The sequence below is a fragment of the Pangasianodon hypophthalmus genome, chromosome 24 (genome assembly GCF_027358585.1).
Source record: "Pangasianodon hypophthalmus isolate fPanHyp1 chromosome 24, fPanHyp1.pri, whole genome shotgun sequence".
Lineage (NCBI taxonomy): Eukaryota > Metazoa > Chordata > Actinopteri > Siluriformes > Pangasiidae > Pangasianodon > Pangasianodon hypophthalmus.
The window spans coordinates 7,988,648-8,013,686 of NC_069733.1; the positions used below are offsets into that span (position 1 = coordinate 7,988,648).

Here is a 25,039-nt window from a genome sequence, read left to right on the forward strand (position 1 = left end):
ACGGGAAAATGTTATGGAAGGTTTATTACTGTCAGTGACGCTGGTTCCTGTTCTTTTAGAGCTGGGTGGCCCGTCAGAACAGCACAGGATGGAAATTTCATGAAGGTTCATGACATTTGTATAAATCATAAAAAAAAATATTCAGGGAAATGTTCAGGCAGGACACTGCTTGTGCACTAAGCATTTTGTTCTAACGTCCAGACAATCCCGTTTAGATTCCTGACTTTTCCGTTTTCTCTTGAACAGATACCATTTCAGAGACAAAATATTATAAACTCGCTTTTATTACATTTGTGTCTAAATCTTTGACATTTTTAAAGTCCTTTGATAACTGATGAAGATGAGATCCTTTAAAATACATCATAACTAACGGAATTCAAGATATACTATTTCATAAAACAAAATTCAGCACTGAATTACCAGACATGTACAGTATGAACACTTTAACAAGGCATACAGAGTGATAACATACATTATGAAAAGGAAAAACTGGACCCAGTTGCATATATGTGGTGAGGTGAATTAATGGTTTTAATTTTATTTTTAAAGTGCAACTAATTATCGATACAATAATCTGTGTAGTGCATCTCCTGAGCACTTCTGGCATGCTTGCAATGTGAAAATATTTTCATTTAAAGTTAACCATGTTCATGGTCAGGAAATTACACTTGGATACAGAAGGAAAGGCACGCATACGGAAAAATTCAACAGAGATCCATTAGCTTTAAATGGCAGGAGTTTAAAAAAAAAGAAGCACTGTGTCATGAAAAAAAAAAAAAAAACCCAGAATGATGCATATGTTGTAGTTTCTGTTTATGTAGGTTTTTTCAAGAGACTAAGCTAAATGATAATATTAACTTGAATGGAGAAGCTATGATGAGTGTTCTAATATTTAGCTTGGTGTTGGCTGATGATTTCCGACTGTGACACACTGATACGTTGATTAACTGCTAGGATGTAGTGCAACATGTTTAAGCCAAACCTTAATATATAACGACAGCCATAATGAAAAACTGAAAAACAATTCAACAAAATGAATCATGATTCAGTTCAGCTCAAACTAATAGCTCTAAAAGAATCTATATTTTTACACACTGCTGATGGAACGATAGTATCAGATACACAGTATGTGTACACAGTGAATATTACAAAATATAATTTCACTATGGCAAAGGCTGTTAAGGATGGCAACAGACTATGAATATTTAATTACTGTGATTAGTATTTTGCTAACCACCACGTTTTTTGTTATTGGTTGATGTATAGATACAATCTTATAGATTATGAACATAATATAAATCAGTATGAGATTAATGAAAAACTGAGTATGCTGACAGAAAGCTTTCAGTAATGACCAAAGCCACATTTGTTCAACCTCATGCTGAACCAATGAGTATAAATATACTGTAACTTATGACTCCTGCTGTAGTCATGCCCATTTTAGTGCCACTTGGATAATATGAGCATAAATAAATAGGTAAAGAAAGATACCACTGTGTGGTGTGGGTGAGATTTTCAGGCAGGGGTCAAGTTCCTGTCAGTGGCCAGAGATGAAGGTTTGGCTTCAGGTTTATGGGGTCGGCTGGGCCTGTGTTGAGGGCTACTGCGCAGATTATCATCCATCTGTCAAACACACAAAGCTGTCAGTTAGAGCAAGACAAGCATGGACACTAGGGAAAAAAATCCAAAAGCACATAACAGGTGATATATGAGTAGATTAAGTGTGTGTACATCAAGTAGCCACTTTATTAGTATACCTAATACACTCATTGGTCATTTTATCAAGTGTGACTACCATATATGTCACTTTGTAGGTGTACAGTTATTGACTGTAACCCTTCTGTTGCTATGCACAATCTGTTAAACACTGTCCATCCCAGTAAAAGGGATACTTCATAGGACCACCTCTAGCATTCTAACCCTTCATTAGTGGTCTTTTTGTTGACCCCAACATCACTGCTGGCATGAAACCCCCGTACACTCATGCCAGTGTCACACAGACTGTTGTGCTGATAACAGTCCTATGAATAATAGCTGGTCAGTAATGGTTCTTTTCCTTTGATGGGTGGGGTGTCAAAAATTGTGCAAACCTAAAAAAAAAAAAGGCTGTTGAATGCAGCCAACCGGATAGGTGTTGCTAATAAACTGGCAACTGTGTACTTGGGCTGTCAAAATCCTTCAATTTGAATTTCAAAAATACAGAAAAGTTTTGGATTTAGTATTAAAATGAATTTGATTGTAAATTCCTATAATCCTACAATTGTATACTGCTACACAACAAACGTAGAATGTGTTTGTATCACATAAAAGCAAAGTAAATCATGAGGAGGTAATATAGTTTTTTACTAACAGTGTTTATAATTAGATTTGTTTAGTTTCTATTCGTCTGTTGGATTAGTTTCTAGTAGGTTTGCTTTTATGTATTTCTCAAAACATAGCACATTTACATTCTTAGGTAAAACAGGATCCACTTAAACCTCCACCATCTTCAACCCGTCCTCAACAATAAATCCATTAGGTTGAATCCCAAATGGTTTCCTTCTATGCACACTACATAGGGTATAACATAACGAACCTATGTAGTACACTATAATGTCCAACAGAACTACAGAAAAAGCATAATTCTGATAATTGACTGTTGGAAATACACTGTTTTATTTACTTTTTTAAAATTTAATTAGAAAACTAATAAATGTAAATACAAAAAAAGAAAGGATTATATAAACTGCATGCATTTACTTACAGACTTCAGTTATTAAAAGTAAAACATGGGATCTTAAATATTCAACTGTGGATTTTTGTTTTTTGCCCTTGAATATGTAAATATTATTAAAAATTCAAGTGTGAAATTCATTTTGGCAGCTCTAGTACACACACATAGTTCACTGCACTGAGTGGTGTACAGACAGCTGGCTGCTGCTGTTATACTCTAAACGATCTCAGAGAGAACTGCAAGCAGGTTTAAGCAGGACCTTTTCAATAAGGTTGGACTCTTTGTTAACAAGCTGCGTCAGTTTCTGGAGGTTTGCATCGACTGCGTCCTGGCTAGTGGGAGGAGAGCCTAGTGAGAGGATGGAGACAGGAAGAAAAGAAAAAGAAGCTTGAATTTGTAAGAGTAAGAGAATGTAAACTTTATTCACATGGAAGAAATGTTAGTACAAAGAATTCCCAAACAGAGGCACAGCATGTTGCATAACTGGCTAAGACTAGTGCACATTGTTAAGCCACTCATAATGTTTATCCGTGTTAAAAGGAAGTGAATGGTCATGATTTATGAAAAACAGATGAACTTTGTGGTTATTAGAACGGTGAATGGAACAAAATCAGGGACCTGATGGTCTAGACAGAGCAACGTTCTATTTTTATAACGCAGATATTGCATGGAACAAATGACCCCTTGCACCAAGCACAGAAAAGAGCTTTTAAAAAAAAAAAGCTATTTGACTACTTTCAAATTTTAGCCTACAATTTAGTTAAAAAAGATGTGAAGAGATATGCTAGATATGATAAAGTTGATTAGCTCACTAAATGATACAGCTAAGAGCAAAGGTTTGCACCCACCAAGGTATTTGAATGGGGGAAAAAAAGGAAGAAGTACCTTCCAGAAGACCAGAGTCCAAAGCATAAGGCAAAAAAATGAACAGAAAAATAATCTGAAAAGAGGTTTAGCCATAAACCTCTCGGTCATTAGACCTGATTAAAAAAAAAAAAAAACAGTAATGATATCTGACAGAGTAAATCAGAGATATAAATAAGATGAGGTGTAGGATGCTGGACTATAGGGACTATATAACTATATTATTACAGCTGAGAAGTTGGAGGTGGTTACAAAGGCATACATGTTAGTACAGCTTATTAATATCATATTCAGAAAGAAAGATGCAAACTTTTGAAATGGAATCTAAAATTTTTGGACTAATAATCCACTATTTGACCATTTTTACTTAATACAGTTAATGTCTTACTGTTATGAAGTAATTAACTATAAATAATTAGAAAACTAATGGTGATTGGATTTTTAGGCCAAAACTCCAGTGCTTTAACGACATGATTTGTTTGCGAATGATTCGATTTTTTCCCCCATTTTCCCCAATATGGTCACTTGCCAATTCCCAACCACCAACCAGCTCTCCTCTATCAACAGATACCAACCGGTGAGGGTGAAAACTATCTCGTGCTTCCAAGACACATTAAGCCAACCTCATCTTACCACTGCTGTTCATGCTGCATCACAGGGCAGCGTAACACACTTGGGGAAAGCGCTACCTGCCCTCTTTCGCATACATTAGCTCACAGATACCCGTGGCTGGCTAGAGGAGAGACAGTATGCCATCCCTCCCACCCAGAGAGCATGGCCAATTATGTACCCTTCGCGCCCAGCCGTGGACACCATTGGAATCGTCGAGATTTCAATTCACGATCTCCTGACGAGGGGGCAATGATTCAGTCTTTTGGAAGGAGTCAAAGTTGAAAGATTCTGTATCAGTCACTGCCATGCACTGAGTCATTCCTGCTGATGGGCTTCGTAATTGCAATATATCCTACCTATTTCCATATTCATGGTTACCATACAGAAACGTTACATAGGTTTATGCTTCTCTCGTTCTGTGATTCAGTGCATTCAGTGAATCCTGTTCGGGCACATTCAATCAGAGCAGGAAATTAGCTAGCAATGATTATTAGCTATTGTCACATCGCTCAAGCTGCCTGCCTTAGATGCTGGATGATCAGGCTGCACATATGGACAAACTGACTCAGTGAACGAATCTGAATGAATCATTTAGCTGAATTCAAATGACTCAAGTCACTGCAAAGACTCAAACATTTCATCAATAATGCATTTTCATGAAAATGTATGTGTCTAGGAAACTGTATCAAGTTTTAAGAATGTTTAAAAAATACAAGTGCACTTTGGAATCACTGGCGCCCCCCGTTGGTGTTGGTGGAGTGTTAATTATGCCATCTATACGTCTGTCTAAAAGCTTGATAAAGTGTGAAATTTCCAGCACTAAACCACAGGCTGTTGTCTTACCAGAGGCAGCTTCAGAAAAGTAGTTTTTGAGGATGTTAGTGCAGAACTGGCAGAGATTGTGAAGCTGTTTTAGGTGCTGCTGGAGCTGAGCACTGGGCAGACTGGCTTTATGGAGGGGCGCAAGGTAGCCAAAAACAAAGGCATCCAGACTTGTAGGCCTACAGCACATAAAACACAACCATAATGTGCCAGAACAGCATGTTATTCTTATTTCAGTAGTTAACACTCAAACACTCATTGCACATGCTCAATGTCTCAGTAAGGCTTAAGATAAACATGGATAAATCATTACATTTAATTCATGCAAATTTCTGTCAAAAAATAAGCACAAGTAACATAAATACTGATGTTAATGTAAATAAAATTGTATTTCCCTAGAACCTTGCTCAGGTCACAGAACCTCTGTCACTAAATAAAGTCTAAAAGCAGAGCTGCTGCTGGATGTCAATGTTGGCTCAACACTGAACTTACGTGTTTCCAAAGAAGAAGTGTGAGGACCCCAATCTGTGAGAGAGCAAATTCAGACACTCCTTGGCTTCGCTGTAGATCTGCAGACAAAATGACATCACTGACAAATCAGACATAATTAACCGAGAAAGTACACAGACTGCTGGACTTGTAACAGAATGTGTTCTACAGCCATATGAAGTTGGCAGGTTTTGGACATGCAAAAAATTTGGGAGCTTTGAGCTCACAGTAGTAGCTGCTATCCTTAGGGTGATAAACTATTTTCCATCTGCTTCACTGAAACCGCAGACAGAGCGCCGACAGCCCAGGAGACCGTTTAAAAGCAGAAAGCAATCAAATCCAATGTCACCCGATTAATGGAGAACATTCAGAACAGACCCGGTTGCACATTTTTGACTCTTTTGCTAATTTAATATGCGATTTTAGGCTAAATTTAAGCAAATACTAATTAGCAATCATACTCAAAAGAGGAATTAATTGTTACAAAGAATTGGACACGTGATGGTATTTTTAATAAGCACTACCTTTCCTTCCACCTCTGCGACTGAGTGCAGTGGAGCTTCCGCTTTGGTCAGGAGGATCCTGGACAGAGCTACACTAGCCTGGCGGCCTGGCACAAAGAAGTTGAGAGGGAATGGAGAGTGGGAAGCAAACCAAGGCCTCGTCAGGTTGGCGTAGTTCTCCGCGTCCACCCAGAATGTATGGAGCTGTAAACACACACTGGCTAAAGTCTATGGACAACAGAATGAGATTATGATGGATGAATCTTTTCAGAAGCTGCAGATGCACTAACCAAAGCCGGCTGCAGTTTCTCCTCCAGGAGAGCAATGTAGGCCATGGTGTCAGCTCCCTGCTTAGCAGACAGCTCATAATCTGCGTTGAATCGCTGTTCAGGGCATAAAGAAAGCTTGGTGTTAATAAGTTCTTCCTGAGGTTACGTGCTGAATTTATTCACACTGAAAAAAGAAAAACAGTTTATGCACAAGTCTCGTCCTTGCTTCAGTGGATAATCTCATCTCGATACTGTAGACTTGTACCTAAGAACTGCTGCTGCTGTGATCCTAAAGACTGTCCTGTGTTTATCCCAGGGCTCTTATACACAATATACCCACAGTGTACATCCTTTCAACAGTACTATTTTAAATAACTTTACATTATCCAGTTGTAGAAGAGTAACGATTTATAATCACAGTCTCATTCAGGAGAGGATGGGATCTTGTTCCTCTCAAGGTTTCCTCCTCATGGCTTCTCAGGGAGGTTTTACTCATCACTGTCTCTCTGAGATCTAAGTCTACATCCAGATTTCTGTGGCAATGTCTATTAAACCTGCTATGCATATAAAATTGAAATGGACTGATTAAAGAGGGTAAAGGGGTGGCAGATAGTTTTCCACTTCCAACAACATCTCTGCAATGCAAAATGGACGTAAATATGTCTGTTCTAAGCAAGTGCACACACCCTGAGCTGTTTCACCTTCTTTTAAACGTGTGCAAATTGTCTTAGTCCACACATTTTTTTACAGCTGTTGTGCCTATTTCTGGAGTTTTGCCCAAAATAAAAAGTGCTTAAGAAAATCTGTGGGACGTGAGAAGGCAGTAAAGGTGGCCAGTTTTAACTCAAAGGTCTACTTGCCACCCTGTGTCAATTATGTGACCATACCCCTGCATTATATTATTATAAACAACAATCAAACAATTCAAATTTAACACTAAACGACATTTTAGAATATGCCAGTTTCAGCTGCAGCTTACATTTTGCCTGAGAAAGTTGAGAATCTGTGTAGGTTCTGTTACTGTAGATCCCTCATAGTGCAGTTGTGGAATGGTGGCTGTCAAAGTAGTGGGGGAAAAAAAAAAAAAGAGTTTAAAAACACACAAATGTGAGAGCTTCATCACACAATCTATACTCTATACCTTTATATATCTAATACTAACTGCCAAAGTCTCCAATTTAGGCATGGAAAACAAAAGCATGTGTGTAGTGTCATGCATGTTTTCATCAGGTTATTATATCTGTGAATGAAAACGCTTTTATACAATATGGCTTACGTGTAGCGCAGAATCCAAGCATTTGAATAATAAATGAGCTGAATGTGTGAGTGTTGAAAGTATGTTTCAACATCACTTATAAGACAACACTGCTGCCTTAAAAGGACAAATCCAACCTGAATGACTTGCATATTAATGCTTACAAATAACTTCTGATCTTCAACAGCGTTCAAGATTTATTTTGTACTGAAATTCTGTTTAGTTTTTTGTTTAAACTTCTTTCATTGACACGTTGGACTACTTGCTGATAGCAGCACCAGTGTGAACTAGCTCTCGCTTCATCGCGATCTAAAGAGAGTGATGCAGCAGCTCTTTACTCCTTTAGTCTGTCCAGCTCATCTGTACACTCAGCTTCCACAGATTCAACATTTATACTAATGCCATGTCTAACACCATTGTGCTTGTCATCTCGGCAATCACTATCTAGCCTTAACTCAGCAGCTGTGTCGTATTGTATTTGGAACTTTATTTTTTAACAAGTGGTTGTTGCTCCACGACTTCTACAGTGGATTTCTCATTAATATGATGTTGAACATGCAGGAAAATGGTGAACAAGCAAATCCTGAACATTATCCCTTATGTTTTGAAATTTGATTTTTATTTCCTTCTATTTACTGTTGTAACTTCTCACAAAAAAGCATCAGCCACCCAATTAGCACCAGAATCACTAAACACATCACAAACATTTCAATATAAACATATTTAATGTGCTTCAGGATGCAATTTTCCTTTAATCATCCAGGCATAATTAATCAGTTACCTGTGACAGTCCTCCATGTCCAGTCCACTAGCTTGACTGTAAGTTTGGCACCAGCAAATTTAGCATATGCCTGCAGTGAAGCATTGATACCAGAGATATGAGATGAACAGTACACTGTAAAACTATAAGACCTTTTAGTCAATATTAATCAGTCTTCTAATCAAAAATATGCACATTCAGAGGATTTCTACTTGAACAAGGACTAGTTATCTGCCTGCATTTCTACTCCAGCACAAGACAGAAGCTAAAAACCAAAAAATCTAGTGAAGACTCAGAGAACTAATATTAATCAGGGCTCTAATGAATGAATGTTTAAACCTACCAAGTCTTCAGCCAGCCATTATTATCTGACCTTGAGCAGGGAAAAGCTGTACAAAAGGTTTTATTTATACAGCAACCTGCTAAAAACTTGTTCAATAAAATGACCCAAAACATTATAATAATAGCTAGGTATCACAAGCCCGTCTTTGAGTTATTTATACTCATATCATGAAAGAACGACTCGATATTACAGACTTCTTCAGAAACAATGGTAACACGGTGATTGTTGTTATAGGTTAGCTATCCGGCTAGCTAATTAGCCAGCTAGCTGAATTCTCCCAAAACTAAATCCAAAAGGTGTTGTCGCTAACTGCTATATCGCAAATACAGACGTCAGACCTCATAGATATTAAGTCAGTTACCAGCACAATTAAAGATTCCGTGTGTACAGACGGCAAGTCCCAGTCGCCTCCCCAGCACAGCAGCTCCATGGGTGCCGCCATGTTTGTTTGGCTGGAACGCCAATGACAACAGACGGAGCCCCGCCCCCTTTTCCAGCCTCGGAGAGCAAAGTGCTAAGAAAAATAAATAAAATTTAAAAAAATAAAATAATAAAGAAAAAGAAAGTAAATTACACCATGAATGATCTATCTATCTATCTATCTATCTATCTATCTACCTGTATGTATGTATATATATATCGTTATTATTTCTATTATTTTTATTTATCTTATATTATTTTTATTTTATACTACTTGGAAATTATTTTCTTTTCTTTAATGTTACTCCTCCTATTTGTGCTGCTGTGTCAACTTGAATTTCCCCTACAGGGGTCAATAAAGGTACATCTTATCTTATCTTATCTTATTTTATCTTATCAAATTTCATAAATTAATGCACATAGTACACATTGCAGTACTATTTTGTCCATTGTCTTTACCTTTTCACACATATCTTTCCATTTTATTTTCTTTTTGCATTTTTTTTTAAATTTTCCTTTTATTTTTTTGATTTATGGCTCTGGCTATTTACCTCTCTCTTACCCTTGTCAAGCACAAATAGCAAAATCATCCCTTGAACCCATGTAGGAAGCCTATAAAACAACCACTTTTCCTTTCTCTTTCTCATGGATTCAAAACCACTATGTATGGCACTATAATCCTTTATTTCTTGCTAATTTTGTTCATGTTAAATCTGGACTTAATAGAGTTACTACAGCTGCCCCATAACAGAGACAGATCCTGATGTACTCTCTGCTTCTCATTTTCTCTAAGAGCCCACTCTTGCGCTGACAGCTCGCCATCAGAGCATTCTGATGATCAGAGAATGTGCTGCAAGCTGGTATTAAGGCTTCTATGGTGAAACTAAAGGTGGATCATCCACAAGACACAACATACTGAATGCCTAACCTACTTTTAGAAATTTGAAAAGTGGTGACCTGGAGCTCACTGTCTAGCTTTGCCAGATGTGCTTTATAGTGAGTTTAAGTCATTCTCATCTCCAGTAGAGAACTGTATCAGTACTTTGAGTGATTCTTATCCTCAATACAGTACAAGATAAGAACTTTAGTGAACTTTACTTTTCATTTTCAATAAAGTACATTATTGATACTATTCAATTTATTTTTGCACTACATGTTGTCACTTGTGTATTCTGCTGTCTGTGACCTCTGTAATGTCGCACCAAGGCCTTGGAGAATGCTATTTCATTCTACTGCATACTTGTATGTGGTTATAATAACAATAAAAACTCTCTAACTCTCTAACTAAGTCTCTAATTTATGAGTGCTGTACATTATTATGTAGTAGGGTCACTCTTGTGACAAAATTGATATACAGCCTCTACTAGTCCCAAAGAATGCTGCCCTGGCAGGCTAGAAAGGAAAGTTTCATATAAAACTGTGGTTCTATGACTAAGTGGAGGACCACCAGGCCTGGTTCATTTTGGTTGATGAGAATGGCCACAGGACAAAGGTCACATAACGGGGACCTTTTACAGCCTCCCCTTGTGGGCTCATGATCACAATGTGCTGACTTTGCAATTAGTTCCAAAGGAAACTGACCTGGTAGTGCTCCACTTGATCGTAGAACAAAGATTCACAAAAAACCCTTCAGTTTTGATGATCTGACTGAAAAGATCTGGCTTAATTAATATGTAGCACAAGACTACTCCGGGACCTGGATTAGGAACATTAAATAATGTTCTTTTTTTAGTTATACTAGTTTTTTTTTTTGCTTTATTTTAAAACTTTTAAAAACTAAAAAAAATGCCCATGTCTAATATGCATGTAGGCCTACAGTAGTACAGATTATATACATTTACAAATACATTACTAAGTATACACATTTACAGTTTTCTTTCTCTTGGGCTAGCTTTTCTCAATTCCACACTTATCTGTCTGTAACCACAAAGTAATGACCATCTGTTCCATTAAAACCAGGTGATTAACAGAGTCTACAAAAAAGACTCGCAGTAGGGGGGATTCTCTGAAGCCAGAGTTTTGTAACCACTTTTCTTGCTCACTGCTATAAAAATGTTTATGAGGTAGGCTTTACTTTTACCTACTAAATTTACCAGGTACAGAGGGGTAAATGTAACTGCAATATTAAAAAAAAAATAATGCTTTGAAACCAAAAGGGCAAATGAAAGGAAAAAGGGACAAATCTGAAACATGCCAATGTGATCCTCCAATATTGTTTCATGTTCCCTCCAGCAAGAATACCGAAACACTGTTTAGATTGATGTTTGAGATTAATAATAATAAAAAAAAGGCAGGAAATTGGTATATCAGGATTGGGCTACTTCATTAATTTTATGTCTATCTGCCTGTCCTATTAATAATTTTTACAGTGTGTTAATTTGGTGTACAACAATGTGATGCCTGGTATAATAATTCACCTCTCTTAAGCTGAAATGAAATTTCCACTTCCAGGCACACTTTAGATGAAACTTTAACCCACATTTCATTTGTTGCTAAAATGAAGAGAGAGAGAGAGAGCAACACCTGTTGAGGTCATTATACATTTTTTTGTGTTTTAATATGTTTATAATTTAGCTGATAATTCTACCCTCTTGGCAAAAATGGTTATTTAATAGTTCTTTGCATAGGGTAAGTACACTATTGGGTAAGCACACTCCTAAGCCTTATGGATATTATGGGCTTTTTCTGTAAATTTTTCTGTATATTCATCAACAGAGTTACACCTTCACATTATACAAGTGTTGATAGCTCCCCCAGATGCACATAGTAAAAACTGCTTGCTAGTACAGAGCCCTGGAATTTAAGTCCAACTCATATCTGGGTCATCTGTAGCCACAGTCCTCGAGGACTCAAATTTCCGTGTTCCCATTGTTCCTGTGTCTGCTTGTGCCTGTGGCCAAAAAAGTGCTTGTGCAATATGGCTGGTATTTTGCTAATATGAAGGGGTATATTTTATACTAATCAGTATAGATGGTGCTGTACATATAAAAGAGACTCGACTACACCAAGTGTACCAAATGGCAAGTGACAAGTCCACATGACAATTATACAAAGATTTCCATCATATTATCCTGCCTTCTATGGACAGCTGAAGCAGATCTCAGTGTACAAGGCACAAAGTTACACAATTCCTGTAAATGTTAGCCAAAATTCAAGGGACAGGTTTTATGACCAAAACATGTTTTTACTACAGTCTTCATACTACCAAGTCAAAAAAAAAAAAAAAAAAAGAAATTACGGAAATTATGCAACAGTTTGAGAGAAAAAGTATAATGATTATGCTATATACTATAAAGCCATCTAGTATAAAGCTAAAGGGAGGGGCAGCATATGCATTTGGCCTCTTCCTTTAGATTTACAATAGATGGCACAATTGTTATATTAGATTAACCAAGATGAACTTTCAGATGTACCATGTGTAACCAATATTAACTCTCGCTTTTAGTTTTTATACTAAATTTAATTCTAAAAACTAAAAGTGATAGTGTGCACAGGCTAATTTAACAAGATAAATTTAACCAGACAATCATGTGGTACAATTCATAACCTAATCCTGATACGTTGCAGTCAAGATCCCTTTTCAGGATGCAACCCTTTCAGTAAAATGGTTACATTCTGGGAAGAAAGCTGGAGAACTTACTGGAGGAGGTACTTGGTCACACCTTCCATGTTGAATGTCATCTGAAAGGCATAAATCTCCCAGGCACCTATCTGGTTCTCATTCAGCAGCTGGGCTGCAGTGATCCAAAGGAAAAAACACGGCTGTTTTGACTGCTACTCCACATATGCTAATGCTGCAGCAGAGACTTCTGCAGGATCTGCATTAACAGGTCTAGAGATACGACATTTCTCCTATTTCTTCCACCTGAATCATCAAAATGGTTGTATGGGCAAGAGTATTGTTCAGTGTACATGTGGTTATGCAGCTAACCTATGTGGTGACTTCCCAAGGAATTGGTAAGTGAATAACTTTAACATTGCTACTAAGGCATTTTAATATTTTGTGGTTGAAAATAACTGAAAGGGGATTGTAAAGTTATGCCCAGTCCGGACCGGTCTTAATTACAATGAATGCTATTAGGAATGCAAGAATTACAATGCTGTGCTATGCAGTGCAATGCTTTTCTGATCAGAATAAATGAAAAAAAACTGCATGAGTCTTATATTGAATTAATTGTGCTAATATGGGATATTTTATGGAATAAAAAGGTCTGATCATTATTAGGAAAATGTACAGTAACCTTATCAAAGCCTAAATGATGAAAAATCTCACCTGAGCCTGATTAGTGTCATAGAAACTGCAAATTCAAACACTGCTTAAAGTGTTCGTCAGCCCAGGGCAAACCTGGACATGAGCAGTGGTGGTATCTTTCACGAGCATTCCACTGAAATGAGACACATTTCCAAATACAGCAGTACTTTTGAATGTAAAATGAAAAAGTTCAGAACTGCATTAACTGAAACTAAAAGAGAGTAGTTTTTTACACTATGAACAAAAACATTTAGACTGAAGCAAATGATGAAAATAGTCAGTGTAGTGGTGTAAGTATTGCTTTATGATTATCTACTGGGGAAATGGAGATTAATCAGATCTCTGTGTTTGCAGTCTATGATCTCCTGGTGTCACCTGATTGTTTGCCTGATCTCCTGCAAGGAGGACTGAAGAATAAGAACGTGAATGATGTTTTTATCCTGACAACCTTTCAGGTCCAGAATAAAGCTCCAGTGCATGTTTTCCGCATTTACAACCCTACAGACAACACCGATCATTTAGATTTCACTGTACATGGGAAACACAACAAAGGTACCTTTGCTGTATAAAGTGATTTTACAGATAAATAGTTGGGAATAGCTGATTGAGTCATTCAGACAGTGTTCTCAGACTAGGGACTGAATCCCAAAAATAACAATCATTAAGCAGTCATTTTGATAAGTTCAAATGTCTGGACACATTCAGACCTCTCTGTCTCTGTCAGTCTCTCTGAGGTATCTGAAAAGCAATGGAAAGGTAGGTACAGCCACCTTCGTCAAAGTGCCGTTGGCTGATGGCCGGCCACACAACGTCATGCTGCACTTCAGCGGGCTGACTCATGGCACTCCTCGCATGGTTCTGTATGTGGACTGTAGACTGGTGGAGATAGTGGAGGAACTGCCAGCTGCCTTTAAGACACTACCTTCTGGCCCTAATCGAGTGGCACTAAAAACCATGCCCACTACATCAGAGGTAGGAGTGCACTCTATGCCAGTGCTTTTCAAAACTTTTTCAAGGCCTAAACATGACTGTTGATAATGACTTGTTTGACCTTAGGTTTCCAACAACTTTGTATGTTCAACAACTAACAGAGATCTGTGCCGTTATTTCAGGGTAGTGTGTCAGACCTTAAGCTAGTTCTGGGTGAATCAATAGAGAATGTTGTGGAGCTTCAAGACTGTTCTCTTCAGCAGGGTGAATCACTGCAATTACTAGGTGAGTGGCTTTTATGGTGCCATTAGTTTCTGATCTGTCATTATAGCATGGAGGAAAACCATTATTATAGGCCAATAATTCTGACAGGCCTCTCATCAAAGCTGGAGCCAGGCCCCATGTTTGAACTTGTACAGATGATCCAAGAACTGAAAGAGAGAATGGACCAGCAGGTACCATGCCATGTTTTTCAGAAGTATATAATAAGACCCTGAATGTAAGAATTGCATAAGTAGGAGGATTGCCTAGATTAGTTCTGCTTCACTTATTATTATCTTAACAGATCCAGGAGACTGCAAATTTAAAGAGAATACTTATGGAGTGTGTTCCATGTGGTAAGTCTCTCATTCAGGCCTGATATAAACATATGCTCAGTTGCATTCACTCAAGCCTGCAGCATAAGCTTAATAATGAGGCTAATGAATTCTACAGGCAGGCTAACTGAGGTGTCCGGTTAATATTTAGATGGACAAAACACACGGACAGACTCCCAAACCAAGTGTGCTCCAGGAGTATGCTTCCAGCTGAGCATGTGTATTGAGACAGAGGAAGGCTTCAAGTGTGAACCGTGTCCTGAAGGCTATACTGGAGATGGAGTCCACTGTGAGGATGTGGATGAGGTAAAACTTCCAAACTAAAAGAAAATACGAAATGTTAAATAAAAGTTAGTTACCATTGAAGAAATGCAATAATGCTGAGTAAATGTTTTGTTAGCCTCTTTAAAATCTAAAATTAATAGTGACACCCACCAAAAATTCTGATGTTGCTACCACTGAAATGCAGGTAAAAAAAAATACTAGTCATGTAATCATGCTTTGAGGTGCTCCCACTAAAGTAATTTCTACCATTGCTTCATTAGACGTTTGGAGGTATCTCCACATGGGTTCATTCTTTTTGTACATATTTTATTGTGGCCTATACCACAGCTAAGACCTTGGTGTGTTGGTTAAGATCCACTAGGGATGTAACCGAATATGTTGTTCAGAATGAACAGACAATGTGTCCTAAATCGATACACGTATGAGGTGCGCTATTCTTTTTTTTTTTTGAAAGCATGACATAATGGTTCACACAACATCTCACGTGAGGGGGCAGTTTTACTTTTATGCAGGTGAGCAGTCAGATATGAAGTTTGTGGATGCAAGCAATTTATTAAAGTGAATGAGTCCATTTAATTCATCCTTAGTAACAGCCTGGTCAGGGTTGAGGTGGTTTAAATTAGGCTACTAAACCAAAAGGGTTTTTTTTTGTTTTTTTTTTTAAATACAAACAAAAAACCCTTTTGGTTTAGGCCATACCTACCTAAATTCAAATACAGTTGAATATTTTGGAGTGCTACACAGATACTGATAGTAGCATTGTGTTACACCCCTATTATCTGCAAATATATCAAATCAAATCCATCGTGCAAACAGATGGGGAGAGACCATGTAGTCATAACATACCAGTTTTCTCTGGCAGAGATGATCAAAAGGTGATTTACTGCTCTTTCCATTACACACAGCAGTATGCTATGCTAGCTCTCAGTGCTCTGCATTAGTGGGACAAACAAATCCCAATAAAACCAGTGTAATAGCACTTTATCATGACTTTATTTGCATTTCACTCAGACAGTTATTGTTTGAGTGGAACAATTTGGATTTAAAAGAGATTTTAGGAAAGATTGAGGTAACTTCTCACCATGAGAGCAAGTAATTTCCAAACCCAGTCATTCAAATGCTGGCATGGTATTATGAAATGGAGATCTGGAAAGAGTTTTTGGTGTGTTGTTATTTGTGTGCTTGTAGTGTCAGTTCAACCCGTGTTTCCCTGGTGTGCGATGCATGAACACAGTCCCAGGGTTCCGGTGTGAGAGATGCCCCAGAGGGTACAGTGGGCCGGAGTTGCAGGGTGCGGGCATCACCTACATCCAGTCACATAAGCAGGTGAGGAAACTGTTGCTGTCTAACTGCTCCTTATACTTGTCTGTAAAGGTTTCAATTCTCTAGGATATTTGGATTGTTTCATAGTAGTGAAGCAAGGCAGACGATTCAACATTTCTCAGCTGAGGCCTTTGGAGGAGTGATTATACAAGATTTATTCAGTCACCTTAAATGACACTCTTGGATAAAATGGTTCTGTACTTTGGATGGTTAATTTGAAACCTTTTTTGAAAGGGAAACCCTATGTTCTAGGTTTCTATCAGTTCCCATTTGTGACAAACCAAAGAAACACGTAGGGTTCTAAGTGTACTTCTAGACAATAGTACCTATACTTTTGAAATTTTGGATTCCCTTGAACCCCCACCTCCATGAATTTATTACTTTGGCGGTTCCCCTCTTGGATCTAGTTGAGGCCCTTGGAATTCCCCCATGACACATGTGTTGATTTTTTAATCCAATTTATTTGTTCACCACACAGCTTATTCAATTCAACATTACCAATATCTCTATGCAACAGGTCTGTAATGATGTAGACGAATGCCAAAGTGTGGACAATGGCGGCTGCACTCCTAATTCCTATTGCCACAATACAATGGTGAGATATTTACAAATTTTCTCACTAATCATGATTATGTCTCTATTTTCTATTTTGCTTACCTCCTGCACACAGTATTAATAAACTGAACGAGCCATTTTTAGGGTTCATTCTACTGTGGAGAGTGTAAGCCTGGTTTCACTGGAGACCAAACAAGTGGCTGCAAGCAGACCTCTGATTCTGGACCTGGTCCTGTTGATCCTGCTCCTCTCACTAACAGGCTGTGTGGGAACGGTCAGCCCAACCCCTGCGACCTCAACGCTGAGTGTATCGTGGAGAGAGATGGAAGCGTCAGCTGTGTGGTGAGATGTTCAGATAAATGCAAGTGTTGTGGTTTAGCCTGGGTTAGAGCAGGCATGTTGTAATACCTTCTTCCTCAATCAGTGCAACATCGGCTGGGCTGGTAATGGCTATGTGTGTGGGAAGGATACCGACATTGATGCTTACCCTGACAGAAAACTTCCATGCCAGGATACATACTGCAAAAAGGTGACCTATATTTGCCATTCTTCATTTCATACTACTTCCCAAGTGTTTATATGTCCACAAAGGCTTTTCTTCATCTTCAGTTACTTCTGCGTGAATGATTTATCACATGTATGTTGTTTCCAGGACAACTGCATGTTTGTACCTAATTCAGGCCAGGAAGACGCAGATGGCGATGGAAAAGGTGACGCCTGCGATGAAGATGCAGACAGCGATGGTATCTTCAATGAGAAGGTATACACCAGGAATTATCTCATCCTAATACAGGAGATTTTTAGCACTTTAAATAACGTTCCTTGTACATGTGTAATTTAAAAAAAAAAACAGGACAACTGCTGGTTGACTCCAAACATAGACCAGAAGAACAGTGATGAAGATCAACATGGTGACGCATGTGACAACTGCCTAAAAATAAATAATCCAGACCAGCGGGACACGGACCAGGATGGACTGGGAGATGATTGTGATGATGACATGGATGGCGATGGTAATAAAGCTGCACACTTTCATCTGAGGCATATTTAGAAATTTCATTAAGATATCAGATAATGAGGGCTGCTGCCATCTGCTTGGAAGTCATAGGTTGTAATATTCGTTTTTGTGAAGCTTTTATACTGTGGGAAGAGAGAGCAAAAATGTGTAGCACCCTCTGTAAGAAGCCAGTTTAACAAACATGGCAGTAAACGCACACAGTCTGACTAAAGATGTCTAAAATCTCTCTAGCTCCCAAGTGTGATTTTTTTCACACCATGAGTGTCCTGATTTGATCAATTGCCAAAGCGAAAAGGACATAAGCCTAATCAATTCCGTTTATCATCAGATACCAGATCTCAAAATGTCCGCAATGTTCCTGTGCTGTCACATCATCATCAAAACAGAGAAGAGCACTTATACAATCTGTACAGACAACAGTGTAAATAACCTAATGTGTAAATAACCTAATATAAAGACAAGAAACTCAGTCAACAGAACTGACTGAATTAATCAGAGACTATTTCCTCACCAATGTTAGTGTGTACAGAGATCAGTCGAGTAAAGAGATGATGATGATGATGCTCGTGAGTGATTTTTACCTGAGGTGATGAGGCAGAGAGTGATGTGGATGATGCTGTATGAAGTATGAACTCATGTCCTATTGTAAAGTTGAAATGCTTTAAAAAAAAATTTAATTTTCCATAAAAAAATTCGATTATAAATATACAGGTAGATGGGGCGTCTTTCAGTGGAATTGGAATGAAGTCTTTAAATGTAATTTTCTAACTTTTTGACTTTAAGGGGACTTAATAACTCTGCCATAACTTTACTTCTGGTTGAGATACATGCAACAGAGAAACAGTTCAGTTCAGAAAAGCCTGTAGTTTCAGAGCTATACAGAGTAGAAAATGTTTGAGTTGACATTTAAGCATGTGAAGGGTTTTCACAGGCTACAACCGAAACACACACCTCCCTCTCATTTTTTCCAATCACATTTGTTTTCTTTCAGACACAGAAATGGTGTTAATATCTTCTTTCTGCCAGCCTGTTTTTGTACAGATTTGCACTTCCTTGTCATTTTTATGGAGGAAAACGAGAAGAAACGGTGCCCCTGCATACTTCAGAGCACCAATTACAAGCACCTTTTTTTCAAAGGGGTTCCTTATTAGGTTTTCAGTTGGCCTGAAGGGCGTTCTTAGTTTCAATCCCTTTGAAGTGCCATATCGATAATGCTCCTCTAAAGCACAGTGATGTGTTCCAGTCTGAGACACATAAAAAACAAGCCCAGGCAGAGCTCGACATTTATAGTCTGTCCGTAAAGGCATGATTCCAGACACTTGACTCGATCTTTCACATGTTGGTCATGTGTCTGTGGGCAAAACCACATTTCCACTACGAAGCCTAGCCAGGAGCTAATGACCAGTGGAAACTATTTTGCGAGAGTCTAACGGAAACACTGCCACCTTGTGACACGTGGCTTGAAATAGGCAACACACACACACAAAGGCATTATTGTGTTGTGTACACTGAAATTGTTAAATGAGTGTGCTTTTTCTTGGGTCCATTTGCGCCTTCCAGCTGTTTTAGAGTATACAGGAAAAGTTATTCACATTTAACTGCGTTTATTTGTGTGTTTATAGGTTTATGTAATGACTTGCAATGACTCAATCACTTTTGCCAGTTACTCATCATTTCCATTCTGTTCTTATGATCAGGCGTGAAAAATATTTTGGATAACTGCCAGAGAGTTCCCAACCGCGACCAGGTGGACAGTGATAATGATGGTGTGGGAGATGTTTGTGACAGCTGCCCTGATGTTCCCAACCCCAACCAGGTACAATACAGCTCCTTTGCATAGACACTTCAGCAGAAAGAGTACTTTCCTGGAAAAAAAAAAAGAATTCCTGGAAAACCGTTGAAAAGGCAAGACAACTGCTCTGGTCCTGGACATGATTAGTGATCCACAGTGATTCAGCTCAATGAAGTTTTATTTGTATAGCATTTTTAACAATAGACATTCCAGAAGTTCCAAATGTATTTCGACTCTAAGTGTATAAAACAAGAGGTTTCAGTGGACAGGAAAAACTCCCTGAGAATACACGAGGAAGAAACCTTGAGAGGAACCAAACTCAAAAGGCAACTCACCTCCTTCTGGGTGACACCAGATAGTAGGATTAATTCATTACTCTTCTAAAGTGCTAAATGTGTTGTAGTCTTTATGATTACAGCAGCAGTTCTTAGATCAATTCAAGGGATTTGTAGGAAAAAGCTATACACCCTGCTGTAGTCTTCATTATTCTAGGTACTGTTAAAGAACCTGTATCTTTTCACCAGTTGGGAACTATTATTTACACCAGTAGAAAAAAACTGAAAATAGGATGGGAAATACTTCACTTGGTTGTAACAGCCATTGCCTGTGGTTGCTTTGTCTTCTAGTCAGATGTCGATGATGACCTTGTAGGAGACACTTGTGATACCAACACTGACAGGTAAATGCATTTACATTTACCATATCACGAATTCACTTTTGGCTATTTACCCATTCACTACACTATATGTGATTGCAGTGATGGGGATGGACACCAGAACACCAAAGATAATTGCCCTACAGTCATCAACAGCTCTCAGCTAGACACAGACAAGGATGGGCTTGGGGACGAATGTGATGATGATGATGATAACGACGGCATCCCAGATAATAAAGACAACTGCAGATTGGTGCCCAATGCAGACCAAGCAGATAAAGACAGTACATACCTAACAATATGGCTTATATATGTATATGTATATGTATATGTATACCCCACATTATACGTTTTGTCTTACTATATTAGTTCTTAGTTCTCTTTTTCTGTATGCCGACTAGATGACAATGTGGGCGATGCCTGTACTGGAGACTATGACCAAGATCGGGTGATTGACAAGATTGACACGTGTCCTGAGAATGCAGAGATCACACTGACGGACTTCAGAGCATATCAGACTGTGGTGCTGGACCCAGAGGGCGAAGCTCAGATTGACCCCAACTGGGTCGTCCTCAATCAGGGCATGGAGATTGTTCAGACGATGAACAGCGATCCAGGACTCGCAGTAGGTAGGACTGGATGACATTATTCAAGTACAAGAACAATGTCGACCACAACAGGGATTAAATATATATTAAGTTACGGACCAGTTAGAGTATCTTACATCAATGGCAGTGGATTTGAAACTTGGGCCAATGATAGTCATAATCTAGTCATAATCTTAATGAAACACTTCATGATGCTCCTTTCAGGTTACACAGCCTTCAGTGGCGTGGATTTCGAGGGAACCTTCCACGTGAACACGGTGACTGACGATGACTATGCTGGATTCATCTTTGGCTACCAGGACTCTTCTAGTTTCTACGTGGTTATGTGGAAGCAGACAGAGCAGACATACTGGCAGGCTGTGCCTTTCAGGGCCGTGGCTGAACCTGGCATCCAGCTCAAGGTTCCACAACTGTCCATCACTTAATCTTCCATTAGCTTTTGACATAGAATGTAATTATCATTACACTGCTGTGGTTATCATTAGTCTCTGTGATTATTATCATGCTGCTTTTCTGGACTCAGAGGATGCACTTTCAGAGCTTCAGGACTGATAATAAATGATTTGCAGAAACAAGTTGTGAGTGAACAAAATAAGTTTTCACTTGGTTTGTAAATGAGAATGGTAGTAATTTAGCTTAGTGTTTCATCTTTTGGCATTGAGGCTGTGAAATCTAAGACGGGGCCTGGCGAGTTTCTGAGGAATTCTCTATGGCACACGGGGAACACCAAGGATCAAGTGCAGCTGCTGTGGAAAGACCCTCGCAACGTAGGCTGGAAGGACAAGGTCTCATACCGCTGGAACCTACAGCATCGGCCTCAAGTCGGATACATCAGGTGAGATGGGTCAGCCATTAAGTATAAGGTCTTAATTATATTATAATTGTGTAATATTGATATTTGTGGCAGTTACCAATAAAATATCTGCTCAAATGAAAAATTCTGGTCTCTGGTGCAGCCCTAGATTCTGTAAACTAGAGACTAAAAAACCAAATGAACCAGAATCCAACCTACTGAGTCTACTTGCCTGTCAATCATTCTTGTCTGTCAATCAGAAAGCTCCTCCTCTTAAACCAGCATTCAGGTGTTCTAGCCTGGGCAGTACATGTGCATCTGCTTCAGAGGGAACACTGAAAGGAGTGGCTGCAAATGTTGTTGAATTACAAAAAAGATAGCTTGATGCCAAAATGCAGATATGCAGAAGTTAAAAATGCACTTTCCCATGGATGGCTCATTGTGATATTAGATGGAAGGGCTATCAAATATCTATCCATAGATTGACATGAAATTATTATGATTTAGCAATGCATTATATCATAAATGAATCTACAGTCTGGGCTATAAAGAAATCAGCCCCAGGTTCGCTCTTCATACCATTCTATGTATTTTTCACATAACTTTTAGTGGTGTTGTTGCGGTTGGTTCCTTATGACATTTGTGTACAGAAATTAATCTGATGTGGATGCCAAAAATGAAATATTATATTGATGTCTAGCCCCCGCTCTTTACTAACACAGTAAAGGAGAATGACTCGCACTGTAGACCTTTTACATACCATTTGCTAGAAATTTTATTTCTAGTCTTTTATTTATCATATCTTCGATTTGCTTGGAAAGGGTCCGTTTTTATGAAGGCGCCAGCCTGGTGGCAGACTCCGGTGTGGTCATCGACATGAGCATGAGGGGTGGCCGTCTTGGTGTGTTCTGCTTCTCACAAGAAAACATCATCTGGTCCAATCTGAAATATCGCTGCAATGGTAAGTGAACTGCTCTTGATGATTTCAGCACCTCAGATTTCCTGAAGGAATTGAATATTTCATTTTTCTCTAAATACGTGTTGCATTTACAGACACAATCCCTGAAAACTACCAGGAGCACGTTGCACAGGAACTCTCCAGGAAAGAGGATGCACAGGATAATACCACACAGTAACGTAACGGAACGCAGTCCCCAAAAAATCCTCACATGGCCAATGATTTAGGGGGCAATACAATGGGTTGGTTAGTGTTATTTAAATAAATCATATTATTGTCCCTTATAATTAAGTAGGATTAAAATGGACCAGTTATTTAAGAGTATCATATTAACCAATCTCCACTTGCTTTGTAAGAATTTTTGGATAAAGTCTGCCTTTATGTAGTCCACAAAATGAGGCAGCTATGGAAGGTGGCATTCGAGTGAGCTGAAATGCTTTTTTGTGCTTTACTCACATATTGGATGGATTCAGTTTTAATATGGAAAACAGTCAGCAAGCCTGACAGTAACTAATCATGACTTTGGGACCTAACTTGCATTCTCCACTCTAGTACACAACTTTCCTATTAGTTTCCCTGTGAATAATAATAATAATAATGAATAATTCAGAATGCTTAATGAATAATATGCTTTAAGATGAATAATTGAATAATAAGCCAGGGGATTATGGGGTTGAAGGGGTTAAACACTATATGAGGAAAATGAAAGTTTGTGGAGAGATTCATGTTTATAGTAGTCTGTCTTTGAAAGGGATGTTAAGCCTCAAATTCTGTTAAGCCTCAAACAACTAAAGGTTTTTTATGCTTATTATGGGATGGGTCGAAAACTGGGAAAACATTGTTCAGTTTGTGATTTTTTTTTTTTTAAGGATTGGCCAGCTTCAAAAATGTAACATGTCATGGAATCTTTTCCTAGCTTCTTCTACACCCGCTCACTGTCACGATGTACAAAATGCAATTAAAATCCAACTTCTCTTTCCATGGAAAATGAACACAACATTTATTTTCATAATTTCTCGTCTTTTTTTATTTAAAGGTCAAACATATAACCTCAAAAGAACAGGTTTTCTCCTGCACAGTTAGGCTTGGGTCCTTTACAATTTTCTCAAAATACTCAACAGGTAAGAAAACAACATAAAAAGGCATATTTTAAAATGAATGTCAGATATTTTTGTAAACATATGTACACTGTTTTGAAAAGGTTAACGTTTATGCCATGCAAAATGAGTAGAAACACAGGAATATGAGGAGTTACAGCACTGTAAATGGTGTGAATGTGTATAGTGGTCCTCTTTAGGCAATAAAATAAATCAGATACCTTTTTACAAAAATCTAGCCTTCATCTTTAGCATATTCTGTTTCATCTAGACACAATGTGACAATACAGAGCACCAAATAATTCACAGATATACATGTATAAAGAGAATAAACATCTTATTGTTAGTCAGGGATCAGGAATTGCATGTACATTTTTCGCATCTGTGAAAACTGAGGTTTTAAAGTAAAACCTAAAATGTGCTCTTGGTTAAAATAGCTCTAAGTGGTCATGGAACTGATGCAGCAATTCCTCAATAGCATTTTAAGGAAAAGTTTAGATTGAAGAGTATTAAACAAGCAAAGCGCATACAATTCAATATACGTTTAATGCACATTTGACCTTTAGGCTCATTAGTTTACTCCTAGGTAGAGGATAATATTGAATACAGTGTTTATGTTGTTTTACCTCAGAAAAGGTAGAAGTTCACATGTTGACTGCTTTGCATTTTGAGCTGTTTTGACGCATTGTGTTTAAGGCAAACAGCACAAGAACAACAAATTTTTACTTCCTTTTGATTGTTAGAGGCAATGCCAATGTTCAAATCCAAACCAATATGCTACATGCATGTTAAATAAAAAGCAAAAGAAGCATTTATTGTAAAATGTTTAACATTTAAAAGAAATCCAGTTCAATATTTTGTTTCACACATTTTTCTCTCCAATGACAAACACATAAACAAATCAAGCAAATGCAACATAGCCCTTAAAGGGTACTGTTAAGCTGTATACTTAAACTAAGAAACACTTCAACTTCCTTTTTTAAACAATTTCTGACTAATTAAAAATGATCGAAAGTGACAAAGCTTACAAATTTGGAACATTTAATGTAAACTGACTTTACATGGCAGTATAACACATGTAGTGTAGTGTGAAATGTGTCTTATTTACATTGGGATGAATCCATGCA

General features: G+C 38.1%; 2 protein-coding genes across 4 annotated transcripts; one reads left to right on the top strand and one right to left on the bottom strand.

Annotated features, from left to right (window-relative positions):
* Positions 1-266: 266 nt before the first annotated feature.
* Positions 267-9,133, bottom strand: mtx3 (metaxin 3). 2 transcript variants are annotated; one of them, XM_026930934.3, is made up of 9 exons: positions 8,992-9,133; positions 8,309-8,378; positions 7,252-7,328; positions 6,294-6,386; positions 6,025-6,207; positions 5,504-5,580; positions 5,033-5,190; positions 2,973-3,061; positions 267-1,623 (listed from the first exon to the last, which is right to left on the bottom strand). In XM_026930934.3, the coding sequence occupies exons 1-9, from the start codon at positions 9,070-9,072 to the stop codon at positions 1,516-1,518; spliced, it is 936 nt and encodes a 311-aa protein (XP_026786735.1). In that variant the 5' UTR covers positions 9,073-9,133; the 3' UTR covers positions 267-1,515. The 2 variants fall into 2 exon arrangements, with proteins under 2 accessions (XP_026786735.1, XP_026786736.1); XM_026930935.3 differs by lacking the exon at positions 2,973-3,061.
* A 3,611-nt stretch (positions 9,134-12,744) lies between these two features.
* On the top strand, positions 12,745-24,926 carry thbs4a (thrombospondin 4a). 2 transcript variants are annotated; one of them, XM_026931288.3, is made up of 21 exons: positions 12,747-13,007; positions 13,657-13,854; positions 14,027-14,274; positions 14,415-14,517; positions 14,605-14,687; positions 14,798-14,849; positions 14,980-15,134; positions 16,302-16,439; positions 16,954-17,031; positions 17,136-17,333; positions 17,416-17,520; positions 17,644-17,751; positions 17,845-18,004; positions 19,707-19,825; positions 20,428-20,480; positions 20,559-20,740; positions 20,858-21,085; positions 21,269-21,465; positions 21,727-21,899; positions 22,679-22,818; positions 22,911-24,926. In XM_026931288.3, exons 1-21 carry the CDS (start codon positions 12,929-12,931, stop codon positions 22,991-22,993), a joined length of 2,880 nt encoding a protein of 959 aa, XP_026787089.1. In that variant the 5' UTR covers positions 12,747-12,928; the 3' UTR covers positions 22,994-24,926. The 2 variants fall into 2 exon arrangements, with proteins under 2 accessions (XP_026787088.3, XP_026787089.1); XM_026931287.3 differs by having other exon boundaries at positions 12,745-13,007; positions 17,416-17,751.
* Positions 24,927-25,039: the final 113 nt, after the last annotated feature.

Coding starts and splice junctions, on each gene's coding strand:
- mtx3 (XM_026930934.3), bottom strand. CDS start 9,072: ATGGCGGCACCCATGGAGCTGCTGTGCTGGGGAGGCGACTGGGACTTG. Junction 6,208..6,293: donor AGAAACTGCAGCCGGCTTTG/GTTAGTGCATCT, acceptor GTGTGTTTACAG/CTCCATACATTCTGGGTGGA. Junction 1,624..2,972: donor AGTCCAACCTTATTGAAAAG/GTCCTGCTTAAA, acceptor TGTGTTTGACAG/ATGGATGATAATCTGCGCAG.
- thbs4a (XM_026931287.3), top strand. CDS start 12,929: ATGGTTGTATGGGCAAGAGTATTGTTCAGTGTACATGTGGTTATGCAG. Junction 19,826..20,427: donor ATGTTCCCAACCCCAACCAG/GTACAATACAGC, acceptor TTTGTCTTCTAG/TCAGATGTCGATGATGACCT. Junction 21,900..22,678: donor CCTCAAGTCGGATACATCAG/GTGAGATGGGTC, acceptor TTGCTTGGAAAG/GGTCCGTTTTTATGAAGGCG.